This window comes from Globicephala melas, chromosome 21, assembly GCF_963455315.2.
Source record: "Globicephala melas chromosome 21, mGloMel1.2, whole genome shotgun sequence".
NCBI classification, from domain to species: domain Eukaryota; kingdom Metazoa; phylum Chordata; class Mammalia; order Artiodactyla; family Delphinidae; genus Globicephala; species Globicephala melas.
Genome location: NC_083334.1, coordinates 30571294 through 30590595, shown reverse-complemented (window position 1 = coordinate 30590595; position 19302 = coordinate 30571294). Strand labels below are relative to the sequence as shown.

The 19302-nt window shown below is 35.1% G+C and overlaps 1 protein-coding gene across 1 annotated transcript in view; it reads left to right on the top strand.

Moving 5' to 3' along the window:
* Window positions 1-19302, top strand: part of ADAM2 (ADAM metallopeptidase domain 2) — a 79761-nt gene that overhangs the window by 13097 nt on the left and 47362 nt on the right. Inside the window, exons 5-7 of the mRNA XM_030833887.2 lie at window positions 5150-5226; window positions 8726-8894; window positions 13825-13881. Of these exons, the coding sequence (XP_030689747.2) occupies window positions 5150-5226; window positions 8726-8894; window positions 13825-13881 (303 nt within the window). The remainder of the gene's footprint in view (window positions 1-5149; window positions 5227-8725; window positions 8895-13824; window positions 13882-19302) is intronic.

The following is a 19302-nucleotide window of genomic DNA, read 5'->3' as shown; positions in this document are numbered from 1 at the left end:
CATATTTTATTTTGGTTACTATTATACTCAGGTGGGTTCAAGACACAGCACTTCTTTAAGCAACAAATTTCCCTATTGTGTTCAGAGTCAGTCACTCCAGCCACTGGGTTAGCCTGTTTGTGCAGTGGCAAAAAGGAGCTCGAAATATCCAGTTGCAAGTTTCATCTTCCAAATTAGTGGAATTTTTATTGTGTCCCCAGGTGAACAAATTCCCCACTGGGGGCTAGAAGCTAAAAGTTACTGGGACAGAAAGCAAAATGCTACAAAATGGTTATTAGATATAATGGTGGGAAGAGACACTCCCATTTCAACACCTTACTTCCTGGACCCATGTATTGTGGTTCTCAGAAAACCATGCCATATAATGGTCTTGATTCAAACATAACCCCAGCCTTTCAGAGTAATGTCTCCCAACTATTATGGTAAATGAGTATTCAGTAACCCGGTCTACCTTTCAATTAGGCCAGCTGCTTCCAGATGACAGAGTATATGGTAACACACGTACATAAACCAATTGCTGCCCTTAATTTGCTGAGAAACAAGTTTCTGTATCAGACACAACACTGTGCAGAAGCCATGGCAGTGGATAAGGCATTCTGTGAGTCCACAAGTTCTGGTGCTAGAAGAAGCACCATGGACAGGGAAGGTAGTTTTTGTTTTTCAGGGAATTTAATCCATTTACCTACATCATCTAATGTTGGCATATAATTATTCTTAGCATTCCCTTAATAATCCTTCTATAAGGATGGTAGTAATATCCCACTTTTATTTCTGATTTTAGTAATTTGATTCTTTTCTTTTCATAGTCAATCTAGCTAAATAAAGATTTGTCAATTTTGTTTATCTTTTCGCAGAGCCAGCTTCTGGTTTCATTGATTTGTTCTATTATCTGTTCTTATTAATTTCACTCTAATCTTTATTATTCCCTTTCTTCTGCTTAATCTAGGTTTAATATGTTCTTTTTCCTGTGTTATATGTGGTTGGATAGGATATTACTTTGAGATCTTTCTTCTTTATTAATACATGCTTTTATATATATAAATTTATCAAAAGCACTACTTTAGCTGCATCCCATACATTTTAGTATGGTATGTCTTCATTTTCCTTAAATATCTTCTGGTTTCATATTTGATTTATTCTTTAATCCATGGTTATTTAGAGATATGATATTTAATTTCTACATCTGTGAGCTTCTCCAAATGTTTTCTGTTAATTATTTCTAAAAAAATGCCTTTATTATCAGAAAACATACTTTTATTACTTCTATACTTTTAAACTGAGGCTTTTTAAATGGATTAGCATATGGTCTATCCTGGAAAATATTTTGTGTACACGTTAAGAAGAATGCGTATCTTGTTCTTTGGTGGAGCATTTTACAGATGTCTGCTAGGTTTACTTAGTTTATGATTTTTTTTTCAAGTCTTATATTCCCTTGCTGATCTTCTGCCTAGTTGTTCCACTGATTGTTGAAAGTGGCAGAGAAGAAGAAAAGAAGCCTTCAACTATAAGTGTTGAGTTCTCTATTTCTCCCTTAGTATCTACCTATTTTTTTATGCACTGTGGTGCTCTGATATTTGGTACCTATGTTTAGAAGTGTTATATCTTCCTGATGCATTAAACCTTTTATTAGTAGAAAATACTGCTCTTTATTTCTAGTAACATTTTTTTCTTTCAAAGTCTACTTTGTCTGATATAAATATAGTCAATCCAGTTTGCTCGTGGTTGCTATTTACATGATAATCTTTTTTCATTCCTTTAATTTGAGTCTGTCTGTGTCTTTGAACTTAAAGCATGTTGTCTTTCAACAGTTTATAGTAGTCTTTTCACATTGCCTGACAATCTGCCTTTTATTGGATTGTTTAATTCAATCACATTTAATGCTATCATTGATATAGTTGTATTTGCATCTGCTTTTTACTTTTTGTTTTGTATGTGTCTCATGTGTTTTTGTTCCTCTTTTTTCTCATTTTAGTGTTTTTTTTTCCCTGTTAGGTGGATATATTCTACTGAAGAATTTAAATTTCCTTAATGATTTTTCAATATTTTTGAGTTATATTTTTAGTGATTTCCCTAGGGCTTACCTTACACATTTTAACTTACCAGATGCAGATTTAGATTTATATTACCTTAATTCCAGTGATATGTAGAAACATTGCTCCTATAAAACTCTACTTCCCTCACATTTATGGTATTATTGTTGTACATATTACATCTATTAATGTTACAAACCCAACAGTACATTGTTATAATTACTTTACTATCTGCAATCATTTCCTTAACCCAGTACCTCTTTGTTTCCACTCACCTCCTATATGCTGTTATTGGCAAATATATTTCCTGGCCCCAATAATATGCCCTATTCATATTATTTTACTCAATTGATTTCTAAATCAGCTAAGAGAAAAAAGGGGGAAATACGCATTTATATTATGTTTTTAAATTACATAATAACCTGTATGAACTCTCTTTGGATGTTTATGTGGATTTGAATCACTCTCTGAGATCGCTTACTTTCAACCTGAAGAATTTCTTTAAGTGTTACTTGTAAGGCAGGGCAATTAACAACAAATTCTCAAAGTTTTCATTTATATGGAAATGTCTTTAGTTTGATTTTGTTTCTCATTTTTCTTACTGAATTTTTCATATTTTCTTGTATGGCTATTTATTTATTTTCTCTTAGGACTATTTGTCCTTATGTCCACTTCTGGGGGATTTAAATTGTCATTTACTTATGTTCATCAGTTTCACTAGGGATCAGATCTATAGAGTTCCTCATGATGTCATACCAAAAGTTAACTCTCCATATCTTTATTTTTGAAGAATAATTTTGCTTAATATATAATTCTAAGTGCCAGGGATTTTTTTCTCTCTCAGCATTTTTTTTGTTCATTGTGTCCTGCCTCCTTACGTGTGTGTGTGTGTGTGTGTGTGTGTGTGTGTATGTAAAGAAGTACCATGATTTACATCATTACTCCTATGAATGTTATGTGTTACTTTTCTCTGGTTTATTTCAAGATGTTCTCTTCATTTGTGGTTTTCAGCAGTTTATTATATGATTGGTTCCTTAGGTCTTGTGGAAATAAATAAAAACCAAGCAAATGAGAATAAACAAAGGTTACTTATTCATAGCAAGGACATCATCCACTGTCACTTGCATTTTGGCAGATACTCAAAGGCAGGCAGAAGAGTGGGAAAGCTTTATAGTGGAAGGAAGGGAAGACCTCAGGTGTGCTCTGATTGAAGGTTGTTGGTGGGGGCTGCTGTAGAAGGGTTAACTATGTGATTGGAGTATTTATTTGGCTTTTCTCTGCTTGGTTCTAAGGTGGAAGCAGGGACAAAAATTAGGGAAGCTGAAAGTTTTTATTTTATTTTTTATATATTTTAAATTTTATTTTATTTATTTATTTATTTTTGGCTGTGTTGGGCCTTTGTTGCTGCGCATGGGCTTTCTCTAGTTGTGTCGAGCTGGGGTTACTCTTCGTTGCGGTGCACAGGCTTCTCATTGAGGTGGCTTCTCTTGTTGTGGAGCACGGGCTTCAGTAGTTGTGGCTTGCAGGCTGTAGAGTTGAGGCTCAGGAGTTGTGGCACATGGGCTTAGTTGCTCCACGGCATGTGGGATCTTCCCGGACTAGGGCTCGAACCTGTGTCCCCTGCATTGGCAGGCAGATTCTCAACCACTGCACCACCAGGGAAGAAGCAGCTGATACTTTTTAATCAAGTCCTTGTTATTGGGACTGATTGCTGTATAAGTTATTGGTTAGCTTCCTGGATTGTTACTGGAGATAGCAGCATGACTTCCTACAAAGTCAGCTATTTATTGTCAGTAAAGAGGTTGGTTTCCTGCAGGTCAGAGTTTTATTTTTATATATGGTTTGGCCATTGCCTATTTGTTTATTCATTGTCTCAATCTATAAATGTGGTTTCTCACTAAATTTGGCCATGAATTTTTCAAATACTTTTATACCTATTTTCTCTTTCCATTTTTCTGGACCTCCAATTAAACATATTTTAGATAACATTGTCCCACAGGTTGCTGCAGCCATATTCCATTTTTAAAGCTTGTTTTCTCTCAGGTTTCTTTCAGATTCAATGGTTTCTATAGATCTGTATTCTAGGGTGTTTGTTTTTTGCCATCTGCAGTGTCAGTAAAACATATCCAGTGTATTTTATTTTAAATGTATTTCTTTGTTCTAGAATTTAGAGTTGGCATTTTTGTAACATTTTATTTCTCTGCTGAATTTCCTAATTGCTTCCCTTATTATGCCCAGAATTTCCTTTATGATGTCCTTCATCATGTTTTTAATATCTGTTTTAAATCCATTTATTTACTAATTCCAAAATCCGGTGTTATTTTGAAGTCAGTTTCTTTCTGGTTTTACTTTTGACTATGGGCCACATTTTTCTTTTATTCATATATCTAATATTTTAAATCATATACTGGTGATATTCCATGATACATTGGAGAGCTTGTGATTCTTTTCTCTAAAGAGTTCTCAGGGTCAGTAAGATTGTGTGTTTCGTTGGAACATTTGCTACTTTGTGCTGCCCTGCCAAGGGGAGGCACTCAGGTGAAAACCAGTATAACACAAAACTCAGTAAATGCAGTTTTCCTCTTTCTATTGTTGATTCCCTTCTCTCACCTTTTCTTGCCTGCCTTTGTTGTTGGAGTTTAAAAAAGAATTTTTCAGAGTCTACATTTGTCATTGATGAGAAGGCTAATCCAGTGCAAGCTACTCTGCCATTATACTAAAGTAATCTTGAAAAGAAAAAATTATCTTTTGGGTTTATTTACTTTTTACATCTACCTTGAAAAATTAAGTCAGAAGAGTTTGAAGAAACAAGTTTTTGATGATTTTTACCTTGATCCTAATGATTGGGTTGTCATGTTTCATTTATAACAGAAAAAATCATGGAAGTTTACTTGTTCTTTGGGACACGTAGGGACAGTTTTGGAAAATTGAGCCAAATGTTCATCTAATGATGTTATAAATCCATTTTGGAAACAATTAGTGCTTGACACATACATACATATATATGTGTGTGTGTGTGTGTGTGTGTGTGTGTGTGTGTGTGTGTGTGTTTTAAGTATTTGAGAATAGTGCATTTAACATAAATTATTCTAATAGAAATATATGTGTTTATTTTTCAGGACTTATGCTACTACCAAGGGTATATTGAAGGTTATCCAAATTCTATGGTGATCGTTAGCACATGTACTGGACTCAGGTTGTTATACATAATTTTATGGTTACAAAAAATGGAATTTTTAAGAAATAATTTTCAAATTTGAAAAATTATAATCAGAAGCTTTATTTTTATTTTTAAATTAATTTTATTGGAGTATAGTTGATTTACAATGTTCTGTTAGTTTCTGCTGTACAGCAAAGTGAATCAGTTATACATATACATATACCCACTCTTTTAGATTCTATTCCCATATATAGGTCATTACAGAGTATTGAGTAGAGTTCCCTGTGCTATATGGTAGGTTCTTATTAGTTATCTATTTTATATATAGTAGTGTGTATATGTCAATCCCAATCTTCCAATTCATCCCACCCCACCTTCCCCCCCTTGGTAACCATAAGTTTGTTTTCTACATCTGTGACTCTATTTATGTTTTGTAAATAGGTTCATTTGTACCATTTTTTTTAATATTCCACATATAAGTGATATCATATGATATTTATCTTTCTCTGTCTGACTTACTTCACTCAGTATGACAATCTTTATGTCCATCGATTTTGCTAAAAATGGCATTATTTCATTCTGTATTTATGGCTGAGTAATGTTCCATTGTATATATGTACCGCATCTTCTTTATCCATTTCTCTGTTGATGGACATTTAGGTTGCTTCCATGTTCTGACTATTGTAAAAAAGTGCTGCAGTGAACTTTGGGGTACATGTATCTTTTCGAATTATGCTTTTCTGCAGATATATACCCAGGAGTAGGATTGCTGGATCATATAGTAGCCCTATTTTTAGTTTTTTAAGGAACCTCCATACTGTTGTCCATAGTGGCAGCACCAATTTACATTCACACCAACAGTGTAGGAGGGTTCCCTTTTCTCCACACACTCTCCAGTATTTATTGCTCGTAGATTTTTTGGATGATGGCCATTCTGACCAGTGTGAAGTGATACCCCATTGTAGTTTTGATTTGCATTTCTCTAATAATTGGTGATGTGAAGCATCTTTTCATGTGTCTCTTGGCCATCTGTATGTCTTCTTTGGAGGAATGTCTATTTAGATCTTCCACCCATTTTTTGATTGGGTTGTTTCATTTTTTTGATATTGAGCTGTATGAGCTGTTTGTATATTTTGGAGATTAATCCCTTGTCGGTCGTTTCATTTGCACATATTTTCTCCCATTCTGTGGCTGGTCTTTTTGTTTTGTTGATGGTTTCCTTTGCTGTGTAAAAGCCTTTGAGTTTAATTAGGTCTCATTTGCTTATTTTTGTTTTTATTTTCATTACTCTAGGAGGTAGAGCAAAAAAAGATCTTGCTTCGATTTATGTCAGAGAGTGTTCTGCCTATGTTTTCCTCTAAGAGTTTTATAGTATCCAGTCTTACATTTAGGTCTTTAATCCATTTTGAGTTTATTTTTGTGTATGGTGTTAGGGAACATTCTAATTTCATTCTTTTACATGTAGCGGTCCAGTGTTCCCAGCACCACTTATTGACGAGACTGTCTTTTCTCCATTGTATATTCTTGCCTCCTTTGTCATAGATTAGGTGACCATAGGTGCGTAGGTTTATATCTGGACTTTCTAGCCTGTTTCATTGATCTATATTTGTGTTATTGTGCCAGTACCATACTGTCTTGATTACTGTAGCTTTGTAGTATTGTCTGGGGAACCTGATTCCTCTAGTCCATTTTTCTTTCTCAAGATTGATTTGGCTATTTGGGGTCTTTTGTGTTTTCATATAAATTGTGAAATTTTTTGTTCTAGTTCTGTGAAAAATGCCATTGGTAATTTGATAGGGATTGCATTGAATCTGTAGATTGCTTTGGGTAGTATAGTCATTTTCACAATATTGATTGTTCCAATCTAAGGACATGGTATATCTCTCCATCTGTTTGTGTCATCTTTGATTTCTTTCATCAGTATCTTATAGTTTTCTGAATGCAGGTCTTTTGCCTCCTTAAGTAGGTTAATTGCTAGGTACTTTATTATTTTTGATGTGATGGTAAATGGGATTGTTTCCTTAATTTCTCTTTCTGATCTTTCATCAGTAGTGTATAGGAATGCAACAGATTTCTGCACATTAATTTTGTATCCTGTGACTTTACCAAATTAATTGATGAGCCCTAGTAGTTTTCTGGTGGCATCTTTAGGATTTTCTATGTATAGTATCATGTCTTCTGCAGACAGTTTAACTTCTTTTCCAATTTGTATTTCTTTTTCTTCTCTGATTGCCGTGGCTAGGACTTCCAAAACTATGTTGAGTGAAAGTGGAGAGAGTGGACATCCTTGTCTTGTTCCTGATCTTAGAGGAAATGCTTTCAGTTTTTCACTGTTGAGAATGATGTTTGCTGTAGGTTTGTCGTATATGGCCTTCATTATGTTGAGGTAGGTTCCCTCTATGCCCACTTTCTAGAGAGTTTTTATCATATATGGGTGTTTAATTTTGTCAAAAGCCTTTTCTGCATCTATTGAGATGATCATATTGTTTTTATTCAGTTTGTTAATATGGTGTATCACACTGATTGGTTTACGTATATTGAAGAATCCTTGCATCATTGGGATAAATCCCACTTGATCATGGTATATGATTCTTTTAATGTGTCGTTGGATTTGGTTAGCTAGTATTTTGTTGAGGATTTTTGCATCTATGTTCATCAGTGATATTGACCTGTAATGTGTGTGTGTGTGTTTGTGATACCTTTGTCTGGTTTTGGTATTAGGGTGATGGTGGCCTCATAGAATGAGCTTCTGAGTGTTCCTTTCTCTGCAATTTTTTGGAATGGTTTGAGAAGGACATGTGTTAGCTCTTCTCTAAGTGTTTGATAGAATTCACCTGTGAAGCCATCTGGTCCTGGACTTTTGTTTGTTGGAAGTTTTTAAATCACTGTTTCAATTTCAGTACTTGTGATTGGTCTATTTATATTTTCTACTTCCTCCTGGTTCAGTCTTGGAGGGTTGTGTCTTTCTAAGAATTTGTCAATTTCTTCTAGGCTGTTCTTTTTATTGGCATATAATTGCTTGTAGTAGTCTCTTATGATCCTTTGTATTTCTATGGTGTCAGTTTCAACTTCTCCTTTTTATTTCTAGTTGTATTAATTTGAGTCCTCTCCCTTTTTTTTCTTCATGGGGCTGGCTAAAGGTTTATCAATTTTATTTATCTTCTCAAAGAACCAGCTTTTAGTTTCCTTGATCTTTGCTAAGTTATAAAGTGAGGCATGGCTTATAGTGGGAAATTGTCATTGGAAAAGCACAGCATGGAGACTTTTGTACTGTCTCCTACTCTTCTCCTGAATTACGATTTTTTAGTGTATGTGGAGACCACAGAGTACTAGTAGCTTGGTAAATACCAATAGCATTACTACTCTGTTCCACTCAGTAAATTTGTGGATACTCGGTAACTTTTTCTTACTTCACCACGTAAGGCTAAGAATGAAAATAACCTGCATACTATTAAAAAACCCTGATTATGTCATTTTATTGACTTTGTGAAAAATGAACTGTTTTATTTATTCACTTACTTTTTGGAATTTTTAGGGGCTTACTACAATTTGAAAATGTAAGTTATGGAATTGAGCCCTTGGAGCCTTCAGTTGGTTTTGAACATGTGATTTATCAAGTAAAACATAGGAATACAGGTGCTCCTTTATATGCTGAGAAGGATATTGAGTCAAGAGAAAAGCCCTATAAAATACAAAGTGTAGAGGTAAGTGATCAATTGAGTAAGCTATATAGTTATTACTAAGCAGCAATATAAAAAATGTATTTTTTTCTGATAAAAAATTATTAACATATGTATATGAGAGAGAGAAAGAGAGAGAGAGTGATACCAGAAACTTCATAACCTATTGTAAGTCTTAAAACTAGTCATTCAGTTTTCCAGAACACCAAGATGGCATTTTCTGCTGTTAGTGGCATTTTTCCCTGTGATCCAGACCTTTGTTGTCTGCAGATGCTCTCCTTTCTCCATATCCATTATATCAAAGTTTGGATATAATAAACATAAGTGACATTCACATAAATTCACATAAAAATTCACATAAAATGAAGATACTTATCTAGGATGCTGAGAAGAATCACTAGTGTCTTTTAAGGCAACTGCCTCAGGGTAGGCCATTACATTTTCCTTATATCCTTATCCAGGGATGGAGAGACTGCTTCTACTGGCAAAGGAGACTCATCAGAATTTAGTAGAAGTTTAGGGACTTCCCTGGTGGCACAGTAGTTAGGAATCTGCCTGCCAATGCAGGGGACATGGTTTCAATCCCTGGTCTGGGAAGATCCCACATGCCATGGAGCAACTAAGCCCATGTGCCACAACTACTGAGCCTGCGCTCTAGAGCTCACGAGCCACAACTACTGAGCCCGTGTGCCACAGCTACTGAAACCTGCATGCCTAGAGCCCGTGCTCCACAACAGGAGAAGCCACCACAATGAGAAGCCCGTGCATAACAACAAAGAGTAGCCCCCACTCGCCACAACTAGAGAAAGCCCACATGCAGCAACGAAGACCCAACACAGCCAAAATAGATAAATAAATATTTATTTATTTAAAAAAAGAATTTAGGGATTTAGTGACCCCAGCTTCATCAGAGTTTCTCATATACGCTCATTCCAATTTTTAGGATGTTATTTCTTCCAGTAGACACCCTGTGAGGGTGGAAATTCAATTTGTGTTGTAGTTCATCCATTCACAAAATGAGATTCTGGGTTTGGTTTTCAACCTCAGCTCTGCACCAACACGGCTAAGGGTATCTTTCAATAAAGACACTTCCCCAAGAAAACAGAACCAACAGAATATATGTATGTGTGTGTGTGTGTGTGTGTGTGTGTGTGCATACACACACATATATATTTGATGTAAACACACACACACACACACACAAAGAGAGGGAGAATGAAAGAATTTAGAGTAGACTGTAGACTAGCAGGCTGGAGACAAGGGAAGAGTTGTATTCAAGTCCAAAGGCAGTCAGCTGGAAGGATTCCTTCTTGCTTACAAGGTAGTCTTTGTTCTAATAAGGCCTTCAACTAATCAGATGAGCTCCACACATATTATGAAGGGTAATCTACTCCACTAAAAGTCCACCAATCTAAATGTTTATCTTATCCAAAATCATTTTCACAGAGACATCCAGAATAATTTTTGAACAAAAATCTGGGCATTGTGGCCCAGGCAAGTTCACAGAAAAAATTAACCATCACACCAGGTTTACAAAATTTATTTCATATTTCCTCCAAAAGTTTTATTCTTTAATCTCTTACATTTCAATATATGATCCAATTTAATTTAATTTTTGTATGGAGTGAAGGAGGGCTCTAAATTCATCATTTTTCGTATGCATATCTAGTTTTCCCAACACCATTTGTTGAAAAGACTCATGTTTGTTCCACTGAATCTTCATGACCCTTTTTTTCAAAGATCAGTTGACCATAGATGTTAGGGATTATTTCTGCACTTGCAATAATACTCCATTGATCTTATGTCTATCCTTATGCCAGAGCCACACTTTTTACTACTATACCTTTGGAATAAGTTTTGGAATTAGTAAGTGTATATCCTTCAGTAATGTTCTTTTTCAAGATTGTTTTGGCTATTCTTGATACTATCAATCTCCAAATAAATTTTAAAATTCACTTATTTTCAATTCCCTGAAAAATCAAGCTGGGATTCTGTTGATTCTGTAGATTAATCTTGGAAATATTGCCACTTAACAATATTAACTCGTCCTATCCATGAACATTGAGCAGCTTTTTGTTTTTAGGTCTTCTTTAATTTTTTACCACAATCTTCTGTATAGTTGTCTTCAAGTTGTCAGCCAAACTTCTTAGGTTAAATTTATTTCTACAAATGTTGTCATTTAAATGCTATTTCACATTTAAAATTTTATTTCAAATTTGGATTTCTCATTATTCATGTTTGGAAATTATTGACTTTTGTATACTGATTTCATATTCTGCAAACTTGTTTAAATTGGGTATTAGTTTTTTATTGTACTCTTTGTAGTCTTCTATGTACAAGATGATGTCATCTTAAACAAAGATTATGTTCTTCCTTTTCAATTATGATGCTTTTAACTTCTCTTTTATTGCCTACATGCCCTGGTTAGCATGGTGTTGAATAGGTGAGAAGAATATCCTTGTCTTGGACCAATTTTAAGAAGAAAGTCCACCACTATTAAGTGTAATGTTAATGGTGAAATAATATAAAAACTTTCTGAAACTTTCAATTCACTTTACTCTCTGATAAAATTCTCCTGCTTCACTTTCTATCTCACTTTCTCTGACTTTTCCTTATACACTCATGTTCTAGATAATGATATTTCTTGTGTTATGTCTCAGGTTTTTGTTTGTGTTGTATATTGTCTTGTATATTTTTTCACGGCTTTATCTACTGTGATTTACAGATCTCCCACTCTTATTCCAATTTTTTTCTGAGTTATTGATCTTACATTGGACATAATGACTGCCCAAGTTAAACAAAATACACACACATTAACTATCTACCTACTTATCTATTTATCTATCTATATCATTTATCATCTATCTATCATCATCTTCATGTCCCTCTCACTTCCTGAATATTCTTACCAGTGGGCTTTGGTATCTTTTAACTTTAACTTTTTAATCCAACTACATTGCAATTGGATCATTTAGTAGTGTTCTCCAATCTTCTTCCCTAGCTCCAATTCTTTAGTGTTTATTTGACCAAAGCAAAGTTTCATGCAATTGATGTCAACTTTATATAGCACATTTCCAAGAAATTGGTTTTCTTTATTGGCTACTTTCATTTACTAAATAAAATAGCTTTTCAGGTCTTCTGAAATCTTAACATCTGCCCACCTTCCCAATATACAGATTTCTTGGCATTCTTTTATGCATCTTTGTCTTAAATTTTTAATTATTTTGCTGAAACAGACTATATCTTTTCCCCATGAAAGCTTATTGTCCAGTAAATAGTGAATAAATTATAATCAACTAAATATCATCAATCCCTATCTCAGAGATGAAAATAAACAAGGATTACTTCAGGAAATGTAAGTCAACTAACACTTATGTTGCTTAAAACAAAGAAATAGCTTTGAATCTCTCAAACCATTAATATTTTGTTAGTTTCAATTAATATAAATGTTTATTTTTCTCCTCCAGTAAAGTTCATTTCCTTGTTTAGGAACTTCAATGAAACTTTGGAATCCTATAAGCAAAACTATCATGAAGCATTCAGTGCTTCCTTTTGGATGGAAATGAAAATAAACCAATTAGACCATAAGGGGATTTCATTTGCATTAAAAAAAAAAAAAAAACCTCAAGTCTCCAAGGTTTTAAAAGAGAATTTTTTTTTATTTTTTTATTTTATTTTTTTTTGCAGTACGCGGGCCTCTCACTGCTGTGGCCTCTCCCGTTGTGGAGCACAGGCTCTGGACGCGCAGGGGCAGCGGCCATGGCTCACGGGCCCAGCCGCTCCGCGGCATGTGGGATCTTCCCGGACCGGGGCACGAACCCGTGTCCGCTGCATCGGCAGGCGGACTCTCAACCACTGCGCCACCAGGGAAGCCCAAAGAGAATTTTTAAATGGAGGGAAAAGGTCTTACTGACCTTATTGACTTTTATTCCTTTAAATTACTACAATCGTCACTTTTCTCTGCTAAATCCTAGATTTGTTTTTCTCTATTGCTCCTCTTTATGTTAAGGAAAATGGTTTAACTAAAAATGTGATAGTTTTGAACTTTCAAAGGATTAAATACCAGTGTAAAAAGAAAAAAATTCAGGCATTAAAATACCATAATAAAAGTTTTCTCAATTTTTGAAATTTGATCCTCCTTTTCTGCTTCTATATATTTGTCCAGTGCTTATACGTGGTATGCTATTTTAGTAACAAACTATTTTGAGTTAACTGCACTATAGTCTTAAAGTGCCCACAAAGACTGTCTTCCAAGTTTTCCCTAGTGCATTCCTCCTAGGTTAACTTCATGTAAAAATAATGATGAACATAAGTAATATTTTATTAAACGTAGTTACAACAATTATTACTTGTTGGCAGAGTGTAAGTCACACAGATCATAAGCCCATCGGGCCTCACATTTGTGCCTAATTTAACCACTGTGGTCTAATTAAATGACATCATAACCAGATTCCACATACTGAGATATCTATGGTGCAGTTTAAGAAACCCATTTTGTTTCTCTGTTGCTCACTTTTTTCTGCGGTGATTTATACAAGGATTAGCTTTATCCTTCAGATGACATCCCACCCCTCTAAACACAGAGATGTGCCCCTACTCTTTCAAGGCCGTAGATAAAACCATACAGCATAATAATGTATAGTGGAATCATTAAACGAACATAAATACACACATAATGGCAAGTCAAGGGAAGAATTTCCTCAGGGAAAAGAATCATATGAGTAGCCCAGTACCAGTGAGAATATGGAGAATGGAAGGTAGAGGAAAGCTATTTTCTGAGTAAATTAAGTGATTGATCAGGTGTGAAAGACATGACAAAGGCAATATTCTGAAAATGATTTCTATTTTCATATAGAAAACTGAATTTTCAATGTTGAATTTGTGAAGTAGTATATTACTTAAAATAATTAAATGATTCTTCAATTTTTATCTAAAGATTGTGACTTTTTTTCAGCCACCTGCAGACTTCTCTCAGTATATAGAAATGCATGTTATAGTTGAAAAAAATTTAGTAAGTATACTTTCACTTATTTGTCTTATCTTAATTTATATTAGCAATGGGAGGTTATAAAAAGTGTTGGAATAAATTTTTAACATAGGACAATAAATGATTTTATTTAATTTTTGCTTTATCTCTGCCTTAATGAATTTAAATTACTAGTATCAGTAGTAAATTGGAAATCAAATCTCTATTAGTTTATTTTAAATTTTATATAATTAACATATTAAAACATGTTACCTATAAAATAGTTTCTTAGTAATTTTTATTCATCATTCCCATACCCATAATGTCTAATAACCTTTGATCTTTTACTGTCTCCATAATTTTGCCTTTTTCAGAAGATCATATAGTTGAGATGTACAGTATGTAGTTGTTACAGATTAGCTTCTTTACCTTGGTAACATGCATTTAACTTTACTACATGCCTTATCATGGCTTGCGAGCTAATTTCTTTTAGTACTGAGTAATATTGCATTGTCTGTATGTACCACAGTTTATTTATCCATTCATCTACTAAAGGACATCTTGGTTGCTTCCAATTTTGAGATGAATCAAGCTGCTATTAACATCCATTCACAGGTTTTTGTATTGACATATTTTAAATCCTTTGGGTAAATATCAAGCAGCATGATTGCTGCATCATATGGTAACAGTATGGTTTTTTTGTTTGATTTTTTTGTGAGAAACTGCCAGACTGTCTTCCAAAGTGCCTGTTTCATCTTGCATTCAGCACTTTAAATATATCATCCCCTTGTCTTCTGTCCTCTAAAGTGTTTGCTAAGAAATCGGCTAGTAATCTTATTATCACCCCTTTTATGTGGTTAGTTACTTTTCTCTTGCTGCCTTCAATATTAATATTCTCTTTAGGTTTTGACAGTTTGATTATAATTTGTCTTGGTGTGGGTCTCTTTGGCTTTATCCTTCTTAGAATTTAAGCTTAAGGATTTGTGTGTTCATGTGGTTCATCAGATTTGGCAAGCTTTTGGCCATTATATCTTTAAATAATCTCTCTTCTTCTTCTGGGATTCCCTTAAGTCATATATTGTTCTGCATAATGGTATCCCACCAGTCCCTCCTTTTTCTTTCTGGTTCTCAGACTCAATAATTTCAGTTATCCTGTTCTCAAGTTTACTGCTTCTTTCTTCTGCCCCTTTAAATCTACTGTTGAATCCTTCTACTCAATTTTCAGCTCAGTTATCGCATTTTTCAATGCCAGAATTTGTTTGGTTTCTTTTTATAATTTCTATATCTTTGTTGATATTTTCATTTTATTCATATATCATTTTCCTGACTTCCCTTCATTCTTTTTGTTTTCCTTTAGCTCTTTGAGCATATTTTAGGCAGTTGTTTTAAAGACTTTGTCTAGTATGTCTCTATGTCCTCAGGAAGGGTTTCTGTCAATTTATTTCCTTCGTTTGGGCCATGCTTTTTTTCTTTGTTTGCCTTGTAACATAGACTGTTTCTGTTCCTCTAAAATTTATACTAATGCATAGTGATGGTACTGGGAAGTGGAGCCTTTGGGAGTGGCTTAGGTCATGAAGCTGGAGCCCTCATGAATGGTATTAGTGCCCTTATAAAAGAGAGGCCAGAGAGCTCCCTCACCTCTTCTACCATGTGAGGACAGAGCAGGAAGATGGCAAGATGGCCATCTCTGAACCAGGGAGCATGTTCTCATCAGACACAGGGTATGCTGGAAACCTAATCTTTAAACTTCCTGGCCTCCAGAACTGTGAGAAATAAATATTTGTTGTTTGAGCACCCAGTCTATGGTGTTTTTGTTAGGGCAGCCCAAACTGACTAAGACACATTGTGATTTTTGTTGAAAATTCAGCATTTGATAAAATAACCAGGGGGCACAGAAAACAGCCATTCAGGCACCTTCCAGACCGGTTAGAACATTGCAGATAAGGTCTTCTCTGCTCCACCTGGTATAAGGGAGGGAATTGGGAAATGGACTACCATTTCCTCCAGATTAAACCATGCCACACTGGGGAAGGGAACAGGGCATAGGGGAGTAAAAACACCACAAAATTTCCTGTCATTTTCAAGATGTTTTTTTCTTGATTGGACATTTGTAGACCTTTGAATGTTTTCCTGAGGTTTTCTGGAGGCTCCAATGAGGTTATTTCAGCCAGTTTCTGGTTGTCTTTTGATGTTTCCAGAGAAAAACGAAGGCTTGGTGTTTTCTAGTTCTCCATTTTGTTGACTTCACTCCCCATGAAGGATATTTTTAATTATTTGTTGTCATCATTTTACAAAGGCTACTTTAAATCTTTGTCAGATAATTCTACCAAGTGATGTACTTTGGTGTTGACATGTATTGACTGACTTTTCTCCCTCAAGTTGTGATTTTCCTGGTTCTTGGTATGGCAAATGGTTTTCAGTTGCTTTCTGGAAATTTTTACTATTACGTTATGCAATTCTTCATTCTACTTAAATCTTTTATTTTGTTCATTCAGACTCCTTAGTTGTAGCACATAAGTCCTGACCAAATTATATGGGTTAAATTCAATGACAAAAGTTCTCAGAGCCTTCATAATGCTATTTTGGTCTTCTTGGTTCAGTCACTGTTTCTGCGGGTCCCAGTGATACTTGCCTCTCCTGCCTGCAGGAGTGGAAGGACCTTCCCCTGTCTCCTTCTATTGCCTCTGAGTGGAATATTGTAGATGGTGGGCCTGTGCAGGTGGAAAGTGTCTCCCTGGTCCACCCAGTGCCAGTGGGACTCTAGTACTGTTTGTGCGGGTGGGAGTTACTTCCCAGGGTCATTCTGCCTAGCGTTTCTAGGTAGGTACAGGAGACATCAAGCCTGTGGGGGTGGAGATATTTTGTCAGAAGAGTTTCGCTCTTCCCTGCTGATACCGCCAATAGGACCAAATGGCTGTTTCCTGGTCCAGGCCACCTGTTGTCTCAAGCTCGTTAATGAGAAGCTCCATGCTGTGGTGCAGAGGTTACTATTCTAGGCATCACGGTGTTAATGGGTTTCTCATTCCATTTCTACCTGGACTACTTTTTTGCCACTGGATGGGGTGTTGGGAATTGCTGAGAAGCTATGTTGTTCTTCCATTCCTAGCATACCTGTACAGGTACCTTCTTACTTCCACCTTTTAGAGACTTCCTATGATTTTTTTGTTATATTATTTCAGGGTTTTTACTTTTTTATAATTTTGATCAGCTTGGAGGAACAGGGAGAGATGAGTTTATACCACCCTTTCTTGAAATTTAAATTATTGTCTTTTGTGGGAATTCCTTGACGGCCCAGTGGTTAGGATGCAGGCTTTTTCACTGCTGGGGGCCCAGGTTCGATCCCTGGTTAGCGAACTAAGATCCCAGAAGCCGCTTGGCCAAAAAAGAAAAAAAAAGGGATAAATTACTGTCTTTTGCAAGTTTTTTTAAACTAATTTTAGAGAAGAAAAGACAAGATATTTATTGTTTTATACTTTGTTATTGCTAGTACCAATGTTCTTTATTATACTTATGTAGACATGAGTTACTGTTTTGTGTCATCTTTTCAACCTGAGAATTTCCTGATTATTACCATTTCTTGCCTTATTATTTCTGGCAGAGCAGCTCTGCTATCACTGATTTCTCTCTCTCTCTCTGTCTTTAAAATTTGAGAATGGCTTTCTGTTGCCTTTACTTAAGAAGAATAGTTTTGCTGAGTATAGAATTCTTGATTGAGAGTATTTTGTGGTAGCACTTTGAATTTGTAACTCCACCTGGTCTCCATTGATTCTAATGAGAAGTCAGCTCTGAACCTTGCTGTGCTTCTCCTATAGGTGATGTACCACTTTTTTCTTCTCAGTGTAAAGATTTTCTCCTTGTGGCTGTTGTCCAGTAACTACAACTATGATGTGTCTATGTGTGATTGTCTTTGATTTTATCTTACTTGAAGTTTGTTAAGCCTAAGTAATGTGTAGATTAGTGATTTTCATTGTTTGGGAGTTTTTAGCTATTATTTACTCAAGTTTTGTATTTTTGTTTTTTGTTTTGTTTTGTTTTTGATCATTTCTATGTCTCCTCTCCTTCTAAGATGCTCATTCTGTAAATGTGTATTTGCTTCATGGTGTCAAACAGGTGTCTGAGATTCTGTTCACTTTACTTCTTGTTTTTCCTTTCTGTTCTTTATGTTGAATAATTTCTATTGATACATTATTATTTTCATTTATTCTTTCTGCTAGTGAGCTTATATAATTTTAGTTATTATATTTTCAACTCAAGTATCTATTTAGTTCTTTTTTACAATTTTATAATTATTATTTGTTTTTTCTGTTTCACTCAGGTTTATTGAGATATAATTGACACATAACTGTGTAAGTTTAATGTGTATGTGTTGACTTGATACATTTATAAATTACAAAATGATTACCACTGTAGTATTGGCTACCACGTCCATCCCATCACATAATTAATTTTCATTTCTCTTTTGTGGTGAGAACATTTAAATTCTACTCTCTTAGAACATTCAAGTATATGATGCAGTGTTATTAGCCATCATCACCAAGCTGTACATTATAATGTGTAATTTATATTCTTTACTGATACTCTCTTTTTTATGAGTCAATGTCATCATTCCTTTACTTCTTTAAACATGGTTCCTTTCAGTTCCATGTTTATCATAGTTGTTTTATAGTTTCGTGTGCTAAATCCAATAAGGTCTACCTCATAGTTTCTAATGACTGCATTTTCAAATATGTGGGTAACATTGTTTTATTGTGCTTACTGTTTTTTAAATTCTTGTTTCTACTTTTAAGCCAGGATTTTTGTGGTTGACCTTGGGTGAACATATCTTAGTGGTCAGCCAATGACTGGTCAGAGGCTATGCTCCAACATTTGAGCTAGTAGGCTTCTAACGTTTGCAAATGGATTTGTCTGTTAGGGAAAGTATTCAGTTTTCAAGTCAGGTACGTTTTGATTTTTATAGGACTTTCTCACATCTCCTCAGGTAGTGAGTAACGTTACAAGTTCAGCCATGAACTTGTCAATATCTTAGACCCCTTTCAGTCTCTCCTGAGCATGAGTGTTAACTGGTGCATGAATGGAATATTCCAGACTATAAAGGATATATGGAAGGTTGTCAAGACCCGTTATGGCTATCATATCCCCCCCCCCCCAATTCCATGTTAGATTTCTGGCTCATCTTCTGGTCTGTTGCTTAAAATAACCAGTATCACAGCCTAAGTTTATCTGTGATGATGCCCTTCAATATTCATTTGCCACAGAGATCACTACTGTTTTTGACAGTATATCTGGGCACGTAGTTTTGCCCTGTTCTGCACCAAATCAAGTTATCCTCCTCTGATAGGGAAGTGTTTGGATTTTATGGCTTGACCTACCATGGTAGAATTACCACACAATACAATTTGAGATGTGGTTGGGGACAACCTCAGGTGAAATGTCACAGATTCCCACTGTTCTTACCATAGGATTAAT